The following is an 11,385-nucleotide window of genomic DNA, read 5'->3' as shown; positions in this document are numbered from 1 at the left end:
TATATATATATATATATATATATATATATATATACATATATATATATATATATATATATATATATATATATATATATATATATATATATATATATATATATAAATATATATATATATATATATATGTATATATATATATATATATATATATATATATATATATATATATATATATATATATATGTATATATATATATATATATATATATATATATATATATATATATATATATATATATATTATTTAACAAAGGTTCTTTATCGTATGTCGAAATAAAATACTTCTTATTTATTTATGTCGATTATGTGATTTTATGATTTTATCAGTTTCTATTTAATAATTTGTGTTAAAATGTTGTTTTAAATTTATTTGTCCCACTACTACTCACACTTGTCCCACTTTAACCTAATGGCACAGTTTCTCTAAATGCAAAAATGTATATACTTAATTATAACTGGCTGGAAATCTAAGGGGGTTGAATCGGTGCCTAAAAAGAAGGTTTATTCGTAAAAACTTGTTTGGTTTAGTTTATACATTAAATAAAAAAGATATTGCAATTACTCTAACAAAAATTTACCTGTCCCACTTCTCCTCACTCTCCCCTACTCCACTTATTTATCGGTTTGCCTGCTTCCTCATGCTTCCAGATCTCCTTAGAAAGTTCAGTGTCGTTTTATACCCGACCAAGTTAAATGGTTTTATGTGGTTTTCAAACTTGATCTTGAAGGAGTTTTTGCTAATACCAATATAAGATTTCTTAGCGTGAATGACGTTAGGTGGTGTTATAGTCGCCTTATAAACTTAATTTTTAGTTAGGCATTGATTTTCTAAAGGACGCTTAGCTTTATCTATACAGTTGCATTTTCTAACATTATTGGTACTTTTATTGCGCAAAATGTGTTGGTTGTGGGACTTAAGAATGGTACTGATATTTGGCATGCAGCTGTAACTTATTTTGACGGTGTTTCTGTTAAAATCTTGTGTAGCTTATATATATATATATATATATATATATATATATATATATAAATATATATGTATATATATATATATATATATATATATATATATATATTTATACGTAAACTCATTTCATAATAAAACGATCAAATAACTTTTTTTTAAAGTTTCCGAGTTTAAAATATCAAATTTCAATTTTGGTGTGAAAAGCCACTTTCATACTAGCGCATTTTATTTTGAAGCAAGTTCTTGGTTCCGAATAAATAACTTAGGAGAATGGTAAATAAGTAGCAGCATAAAAGAAATTTAATAATATTTTGCTCAAAAACATACATTAAAGCTGATAAAAGCACCTAAAGAGTTGCATTTTAATAATGAAGCTTGTGACCATACTTGCAATTATTGGCACTGTTGCAGCTGCAGCAGGTTTAAATTTGTTTTTATATTCAATTTTCGTTTAAAAAAATTTGAACGTAAAATAATATTTCTGATTAACTTTCAGTTCCAGCAAAAAAAGCACCATCTCCTGAGGTTGTGGTAAGTTTTTCGAGTTTTAAAAAAATATTTTAGTTGCAATTCTTATGTATATGGTCGTACTACAACACAAAAAAGCAAAATTAAAATAGTCCTGCAGCAAGAGTGGATTGTAATTGCTACAACAAAAGATTAAATAGAAAACCATGTTACTTGTAACTTTACAAATATTAACTTAAAATAAACATTTTTCTCTATATTCATCTGTATAAATATATAATTGATACTTTTTTTTCATTTAGTACAGCTGAGTATTTGATATCTAATATATCCAATTATATCAATTATATACCTTATTATAAATCAATTATAGACAATTAATATAGGTCATTTATCATAAATTGGGTAGCTTATTGTAGCACAATATACAGGGCGTTAAAGCAACGTGTGCTTTTATAGCAGCTTGCTTAAATTTTTTTATTTTATTTTAAAAGGTGCTTTAGTTTTATGGAATACGAGATTTTGTATCTTCATAGCTATACTAAAAAATCTCACAATAAAGTGCAATTTCATGAAAAACTGAAGGTTTTATAAAAAATCCCTCCAATTTCCTACAAAAATGAATAGATTTTAAGTATTTATTTTTAACTATAGACTTATAACTTATGTAAAAATGCATGTTATTTAACTTTGTACCAAGTTAAGTACAAAGTTAGATATACTTTGTACTATGCTAAGTACTTGATAAATTGATTAATGTAACTTTATACTTCAGTTTTTACAACGATATTATCATTTTATAATAACATCATTTTTATGCTTATCATTTTGTACTAGTTGTAAAACTTTTAATGTACACCAGTCTTACGCGATCTTTCATCGTTTGACAAATTTAAAAAATTTAAAAAGCTTCTAAAAACTTCTTTAAAAAAATATAGAAATTTATTAATTAACTAAAAGAATTGGTTTCCTACAAATCAAGCAATGTTATATTATGTAATTCATCATATTACACAACAAAACCATGTAAACACGCTTTTGTTGTGTAATATGTCATGCTGTCATGTAAAATTGCATGTCTATATCACTCGAACACAGCACGTCCTTACATAGCCATGTTAGCATTGTTAAAGTAAATTTACATGGAATTACTTTTTTTAATGAGTTTTTCTACACTTCGCTTTCCAGTGAAGTTTTTGTAACTGTTACTTGATCGAAGTAAAATGAACTTTGTTTGAAATTTCTTTTGTTCAAATGCAATTTCAAACAAATAAAAAATGTAAACGTAGCCTTATTTCATTGTACACTGCACAGTAGGCCGGATATGAGATATATGGTTGACAAAATTATTTTTGTCTTTTTTATTTACTAAAACCCTTTAAATGTCTAAACAGTCACTTTGTATTAAGATATATTTACTTTTATTATAAATTTTAGTTAAATAGTTGCTAATACTAAAAATTATTTAACAAATTTAATAAAACTTTAAAAAAGCAAATTCATAATTTTTTAATTTCAAATCCTTTAGCTTTTTAAAATCGTGGAACTGAATAACAAACTCTTTTATGTTTATACTGGTGTCAAAAGTATTTCGATGAACGAATTTAGCAACTCGGCTTTATTACCACTCATCTGGTGGAATAAACTTTGAAAAAATTGATGGAATGAACTTTAAAAATAAAACGCGCATTTACATAAGAAAAACATAAGAAGGTTTGTCACTAGATTTAAAACTCTATTACCAAATTATCATATGTTCACGATGTTTTAAACAAGTCTGCAAATTATTTATCATCTTTAAATATAAAAATGTACTTCTTTATTTTTATTCTATCGGATGCACATTCTAGATGAATAATATTATAACGTTTTTATCATTATAAAGTCGACTGAGTTCTAAAGGTACTATGCAAATAATAATCAAGCACTATTCATTCGTTAGACCATGCTCACCGTTTTTTTTTAACTTACCTGTTTGTAAACACTATGTCCCATAGCACCATCAAATCCATAACATCCGGTCTTGTATCTAAACGTCAGTTTAGTTAATTCTTTAAGCATAGTGATTAGTACAGAAGCTTGTATATAACAAAGCCTTTTAAGAGTGTGTTTTAGAAGATCTTTTAGCGGTATGTGTACTGATTAGTCATCTGCATGATTGTTCTTAGGATATATGTGACAGGTTTTATCTTCAGCAATATTTCTAAAAACCTGATATGTTAATCTTGATCTATCACCATCAATAATTAATACTAAAGCTTCATCAGGTTAATATTTCTTAGCAGCTTTAGCAACTTACTTCAAATTACTTCAAATTACATTTTGTATTAAACTAAATAACATATTTAGTTTAGTACAAATACTTTTATTTTTTTGAGTCATTGTTTTAAAATGTTAAAAAAATCCAAAATGGGAAATAAAGGTATATAATTCAAAAAGGTTGTATACATATTACATTTACATTTACTAGTTCATGCACTTAATATAGTTCCTCGTAGGTTTCCTAAATTATGTGACACTTTTTGTACAAAGTAAAAGTATTAGTTGTTAAAAATGTACTTTGTTTTTTTAAAGCCAGTTCATAAATGTATTATAAATGCTGATCTTTACTTTATATTTTTTTGTAAAGCTATACTATTAAATAGTTTAAATATATAAACTAATTCCGTATGCACGATGAATTTTAAAGTTACTGTTTACTATAGCTTTCCAAAAAAATAAAAGTTTCCCGCTTCTTTTTTTTTTTAATTTTAATTTTATTTTATAAAAAACCGCAACTGATTTTTGTGGTTTTAAAAGATGCTATTACACTCAAAAGAATTTTCGAAATAGTAAAATAGAGTATTACGAATAGAATTGTTAACCAGAAGATTTCGTACAATTCTGGAAAAATAAAATTCTTTCGGAAGGATATTGAGAATGAAGAATTTTTTTTCTTACCGAATTTTACGAAACAAAAAAAAACGTCGATGTTCATTTCGCAAATGTTACTTACGAAATGCAGCTTTTCGCAAGTTGAATTATCAAAAAAACTGTTTTGCTACGTACGAAAGTAGCGCTTACGGAAGTTGCACTTGCAAAACGAGCTCTTTTGCTAAACGAGGTTTTAAAGTCTATAAAAATATTTTGTTCACCTAACTAATTGTAAGGAATAAAATTTTTATTATAAAATTTTATTTTCAGTATTGCAACATATGAACATTTTAAGGTTTTATTTTTTGAAATAATGATAAAAAACCAAATTTCTTTTGAAACGAAACTCTTTCGCACCGCAACTTGAGAAACAGTTCTTAACGGAAAAAAACTTGCGAAACGCGGTATAATATTACGTTTTATGAAGGAAATACGTATAATTAACTTAGCATATACTTAAAATACTAATTTTATATGATATTGATAAGTTTCAGTTTTAAACTTTAAAAAAAAAAATCAAGACTTTCATAAAATATACTTTTTAGAATGTCATTTAATCAATAAGAATTAAATAATGAAGATAACTTGAACAACGTTAACATAATAATCGGAAACAAGGCCTTTGTTGAAATCAAAAAAAGACCTTATTTAAGTGATGAATGCTAAAACTTAGTTATATAATAAAATGCCTAAAAATAGCTCCCACTCGTTTTCAAATAGAATAATTTTATGTTTAGTCAGTTTCAATTTTTTTATTTTTGAGGTGCTTCGTTATATGCGCTTTCGCTTTTACGACCTCAATAACAAGAAGTAAATTTTAAAGACATCCTTTTCATTGATTTCTTCTTAAATGTTTTCCTTTATAAAAAAATAAAGTCAGGGTGGAAAGATGGGAAGGGCATTTTTTGCCCTTTGTATCTTTGGCCCTGAAAAATGTTTTAATTTTCAACATCCCAACGTTATTGGAACTATACAACTGCTGAAAGTTTTAAATCTATAACTATTTTGGAGAGCAGTTGAATTAAAAAAAAAATTAGTTGCAAGATTATATAGCAAAAAAGTGGGCACAATACAACCTTTCCACGGGTCTTTGCCCCTGGAAACAATTTTAACATAGAAGCTCACCAGGACTATACAAGCGCTGAAAGTTTCAGAGCTGTAACTAGTCTGATAGGTAGTGATAAATTAATTGCAAGATTCAGTTAGAACTGAAAACGGCTAAACAGCACTTAAAGTTCAATTAAACTTTGTAATGGAACCAAATATTTTACGAAGTTATTGTATATGAGAATATAAATAGTAAACCTCCATTTCTGCTAAGCCAAAGGCAATGAACAACCAAAAGTTGGAAGTAAACTAAAGTCGGTACTTGATAAATATAAATATATCTAAACACTGGCATAGACACATGTTGAGGAGGGAGCGTTGCCCTTTCCCTCAAAACTAACTCAAAGTTTCCGTTTTAACTTTTTAAATTTTAGCTGCGTTAAGCCCCCTTAATTTCTGCTTCAACCCCGCCCCGCCCCCCCCATCCTAAATAACCTTTCTAGGTCACTGTATATATATGTATATGTATATATATATATATATATATATATATATATATATATATATATATATATATATATATATATATATATATATATATATATATATATATATATATATATATATATATATATACATATTTAAAATATAAAGCATAAAATAACAGCTGCGTACAAACTAAATTTATTCTTCGTATAATTTCGACCTGTTTTTGCACAGATCGTCATCAGACGTAAAATATAATACAAAAAAACCGTTATAAATATTAGGGGAAAGGCGCCTATGATGGCATAGCGCCTATTAATATAATTGGTTTAAGTAAAAAAATGATTAGACCTACATGACTATACTGACTTTACATTAGTTTTAGTGAAAAAACGTCCCTTGTGCACAAGTATTGTTTTTATAATCAACAAAAATTGATTTTGGGATGTGCTGTTGTAGTTTTATTTCCTTCATATATTTAAGATTGTGATTTTACTATTAACTGTGCAGAAATGAAATTTTTATGCATTTTATATTCAAGTTTTTTGCATTTAGTGGAATAGTTACTTTAATTTTATCTTTTTGAACAAAGCAGACACAGCTTGTTTTAATGAAAATGATGACTTTCATCCATGATGGCATACTGACGAGTTGGGGGTGTTGAAATATTGACGAGTTGGGAAAACCTTTTTTTTTTTATAAGAAAAACTTATTTTTAAGTAAAGTTAAAAGAAAGCGATGGTCCGAAATTTTTTTTTGGTTCAAAATTTTTTTTTGGTTCAAAAAATACGTAAAACGCAATATATCCTATGCGCATGCGCAAAATTTTACAATGCTGGTGTGTAGCATGAAATGGTAAATTAGGATGGTTTCGAGTAATTTCTGGCTTTTCTGAGGGAAGGCTCTAAGGTTAAATGGAATCATTAAGTTACCCTCGATCCTAACTAGCCCCATCCTCCCCTATGCCATCATAGGAGCAGTGGTTGCCTATGATGGCATACTTGTGCTTTTTTTTACAATAAGAATAAATTATAAAAAAAATAAAACTGATGAAAACTCCCAGGGTTTTATTGTTCTAGATGTAACAAGGAATGTATCCATATCAAAACTTTTATTATTGGTCTTCAGGATACTGAATAATGAAGCTTCAAAGTTAAGTATGCCATCATAGGCGCTTTTCCCCTACATAAAAACGTCAAAGAAGACATTAAAAAGAAACCATAAATGATTACATAATAACGTAAATAAAAAATAAGTAAATATTATTTAATTCCATTTTTTGGATAATTTTTTTAAACAGAGGTCTCCAACTTTTTGTAGAAATTTTAATGCCATTGTCACGGTTGAGAAGTACTGATTCTCTAACTTTACGTTCATCGTACTCTGATTTTATTGCTAGAGTTTTCGGATTTGACCAATCAAACATACCATTGCATTCTCTACCATGTTCTGTTGCACCAGATGCATCCCATTTACCTTTTAAATAGTTTTTTTGATGTTCAATGCATCTCGTTAAAATTTTCTTTCTTTGTTTCGCCAATGTATATACTGCCACTAGAGCATGTGAGTTTATATACACTGGGATTGCTATTTGGAAATAACTCAATCAATATATTTCGATAAAAAATCTTACAATCGAGGTCATTTACAAATAGTTAAAAACTAATCTTAAGTAAATACCATGAATAGTATTAATAATACAAATAATAATGATAATAATGATGATAAAATAACAAATATAAGAATAAAAAGAAAGTTATATAATAATAAAACAATATTAATTTTAAAACAACAATTGAATATTATGCAGAGACAAGAAAGTTACAAACAGTTATGTACTGACAAAACGTAACAATGATTTAATAAATATAATAAATCTTAATATCAATAATATCATAAAAATTATAAAAGTATTATAAATATTTCATTAAAAAATAGCAATAAATAAACAAAAAAAATTCTCAATAACACTCACAAAGACGTGTCACCCACGCACAAACATTTACTCACAAAAAATATAGGGTTTTCATAGTAAATAAAAATATCCAAATAAAAATAAAAATCATATCATAATACCCATAAAACACATATCGTCCCTCAAAATTTATAAAATTTAAAAATATTTATTTTTCTTTTCTTCAAAAACAGAGCAATTTTTATATTATATTTAATTCTTTTTAATTACTTTCCATTTTCGAATGTTTTTTTCTTTTCAGTTAGGTTTTTTGTCTTTCTTTTTTTTTTTCTCGTTTCTTTTTTCGTTTTTTTTCTTTTTTTAATTTGTTTGATTTGTTTTTTATATTTTTTGCTTATGATTTTTGCTTTTTTATTTGTTTCTTTTTCTTTTCTTCACTCACTTTATTTTTATTTTATTTGCTTTTCTTATTTTATTCTTTTTTTTTTATCTTTCTTTTTTTATTTTATTTATAAAATTCGTTATAAAAAAGTGTCCGCTATTCCGGAAGTCTCTGCACTGATAATTAACTTAGACTAGTTGTTGCGTAAGATGTTTTTTAACGTAGGTGGTGTAGTAAAAATTATTCTGACGTTGAAAGGTTTAAGTTCTTTTCTAAGTTTTGGACCTATTCTTGGGAGCCATGGAAGTTTAACTGTATATTTAAATGTTTCTGTTTTACTATAATTTATTTTAGAAAGGTTGATTCTTTTCTGAATATAGTTCTTAGCAGTTGTTTCAAGCTTTAATCTATCGTGTCCATTTTCTACAAACATGTACACTAAAACACCGTATTTCATCATTAGGATATTTTTTGGAACAAATATGCATATATATGTGTGTGTGTGTGTGTGTGTGTGTGTGTTTGTGTGTATGTGTGTGTGTGTGTGTGTGTGTGTGTGTGTGTGTGTGTGTGTGTGTGTGTGTGTGTGTGTGTGTGTGTGTGTGTGTGTGCCAGATATATATGTATAAACTATTCAAGAATCATCTAACAACATTTTTTATTTAAATTATAAATAATAACATTTTTTTGTATAACAGTTTAACGAATGCTTTCGAGTCTATTCCGTAAGCGCACATTCCAAAATGCTCCCTCCGTAATAAACTGTTTCGCAAGTATTCTTTCGAAATGATTTGTTTAGCAAGTTTCTTTTCGTAAAGGGTTATTACGGAACTATTATTATTTATTTTTTTTGTATATTGCGGAAGGTGCATGTACAACTTCCGCAATAGTAACTTGAAATACGGAAGATAAAAATGCGAAATTTTCGTAAGTTTTTGTTTACGGCGAACAACCCTAGCTTAAACCCAATCTGTAAAACTCTTGAAAGCGTAAAGCTGTTTAAACTAGGTAGGTTTTTTATTGAACATATCAAGCTTGTTTTAAAGTGTCGTTACCAAAATAAATATATGATCAATACTTATATATTCATAGTGTGTGAACACGTTTTACGGATGTATTACGTCAAGTACTAAAAGCTGGACAGATAAAGCTGCTTGTTTTTTTGATCTTGGAGCTTGTTTATACAATCTTTGTCCTTCTAAACCGGTAAGTTTTTAAATATATTTAGATATTTTAGTATTTTAATTTTACTCATACGATGCGTTAATTATTAAAATGTTTTTTTCTTTAAAAAGAAAGTAATTTAAAAATAAAAGGTTCCAGTAAGAATAAGATATAAGTAAAGATACTAGGGAAAAATCTCCGAAAGGTTTACAGTTTCATCCTAGAAATTTTTACTTTAATAAAAGTGCGGGACTTAAATATTTCACAACACACAAATAGATGTATAAATGTATATTAAGATTATAAGGACATGTTTAATTCACTAATTACGGTAAACTTTGTAAACTAAGTTTTTAGTCATATATTGCTGAGTCAAAAAAAATTATTTAAAAAAAATTATTAAAAAAAAATTATTTAAAAAAGAATTTATGAACATTATACCAACGCAACACAAAATAAAATTATCGTTTTAGCAAAATTTATTTGAAATTTTAGGCATTACATTTTAAGAACTTATATATTTTTTTTAGTGTTTCGACGAAGCTAAAGATTGCTACATGAAAGCTGGTTCTTACAACGATTTTGTAGCCTGTACTAACAAATTAAAATCTTGTTTTAAAAATGAGTGTAAACTGATTTTTTAAGTTTTGAAAGTATAGTCAGAGTGTTTTTTGCATATGAAAAAAAAATAATAAAAAAATACGAATGGATATAAAAAAAAATCGTTGTTTTTTTCCAAAATGTTCATTGATAATATATAGTATAACTTAATGACAAAATTTTATGTTTTTTTTGTTGTTGAAATAATTGAAAATAATATGTAAAATTGCATCACAATGGTTGTCAAATTCCTCTTCCACAGTGGTTTAAGCAAAACCAATACTTTCTTAAAAATATAAGTGTTTTAGATAACCTTGCATCTAATAAACGTAACTTTGTTTGAGAAAGAATCAATGCTGTTTTAGATGAAATTCAAAATATCCAATATTTTAAACCAAAATGTAAAAAGTTATATTCATCTGAAGTTTTTCGTTTTTCATTATTCCAACGTTACACTTCGAAGCAAGCGCACATTCTCTTAAAAGAAAATCCATCATCGTTGTTTTAAAAAAATTAGCAGCTGTAAGTATTGAGCCCTTAAAAGCTATTAAATTACTTTGGAGGAAGTAAAAATCTCTTCAAAAATATTCGAAGTAATCTTTATAGTTCAAAGCGCTTATATTCCCTTTATGTAAGGCACATAAACTCACATTTCAAACTTTACATCCAGGAAATAAGCAAAGTGTTCCTCTCGCTTTGAATATCTTTCATGAAACTACATCAGCTTCTATTAAAAGTTATTTTCGATTAAAAAAATGATTAAAAAAACCCTGAGTTCTTGCATTGTTTTTTGCAGTGTGTTAATGAATGGCAAATAAAATAGTTAAAAGCAAGTGGATTGTTTACTCCTTGCATACAAACAGCAGATGTTATGGTAAAAACATAAAAAAGTTCTGCTAATTTGTGTGATTATTTACTTAATGAGGATCATGATTATATTTTAACAAGTTGTTTTCAAAGTGACTCTCTGAAACATCGATTTGCAAAATATAGGCAAATGAGTGGAGGTCGTTTTTTTGTTGGTTTGCGTGAAGTTGAGTATTCAGAGAAGTTACTTCGAATAAAGCCATTAATGAAAGAGGTTTCAAAATAGGGGGGGGGGGGGGCTAACCTTAAATTTTCAAATAGTCTTCTATATCTAGAATTTTTTGAAAGAAAAAAAAATGGTCGTTTGAACAAAAATTGGGGGCGCGTGCTCTCCTGACCTCTCCATGTCGTTGGCTCTGACCAGAGTCTAGTCAAGATAATTTATGTGAAATCGATTTTAAAAATGATTTTTAAGAGGTTGATTTAAACAATGGCAGCAAGGAAGTGACAAGCTATATTTCTCGATTTATTATGAAAAATTCTAAGATCAACTTATTTATGCTGAATGTAAAGTTTTATTAAATTTTGAGAAAGTCACTATTTGCATTGACTATACAAATTTGCTCTCTGGAGGGG

At 27.0% G+C, this 11,385-nt stretch overlaps 1 protein-coding gene across 1 annotated transcript; it reads left to right on the top strand.

The window, feature by feature from the left end:
* The first annotated feature begins 1,189 nt into the window (after positions 1–1,189).
* LOC100206850 (uncharacterized) lies at positions 1,190–10,179 on the top strand. The gene is made up of 4 exons (XM_065813934.1): positions 1,190–1,387; positions 1,464–1,498; positions 9,271–9,384; positions 9,873–10,179. Exons 1-4 carry the CDS (start codon positions 1,336–1,338, stop codon positions 9,984–9,986), a joined length of 315 nt encoding a protein of 104 aa, XP_065670006.1. The 5' UTR covers positions 1,190–1,335; the 3' UTR covers positions 9,987–10,179.
* Positions 10,180–11,385: the final 1,206 nt, after the last annotated feature.

The sequence above is a fragment of the Hydra vulgaris genome, chromosome 12 (genome assembly GCF_038396675.1).
Source record: "Hydra vulgaris chromosome 12, alternate assembly HydraT2T_AEP".
Taxonomy (NCBI): Eukaryota; Metazoa; Cnidaria; class Hydrozoa; order Anthoathecata; family Hydridae; genus Hydra; species Hydra vulgaris.
This window is presented reverse-complemented; position numbering and strand designations above follow the sequence as displayed.

Bases quoted from the DNA above. Each gene is read 5' to 3' on its own strand.
- LOC100206850 (XM_065813934.1), top strand. From the start codon at position 1,336: ATGAAGCTTGTGACCATACTTGCAATTATTGGCACTGTTGCAGCTGCA. The intron at 1,499-9,270 runs GTAAGTTTTTCG...ATATATTCATAG, and splicing joins CACCATCTCCTGAGGTTGTG to TGTGTGAACACGTTTTACGG. The intron at 9,385-9,872 runs GTAAGTTTTTAA...TATTTTTTTTAG, and splicing joins ATCTTTGTCCTTCTAAACCG to TGTTTCGACGAAGCTAAAGA.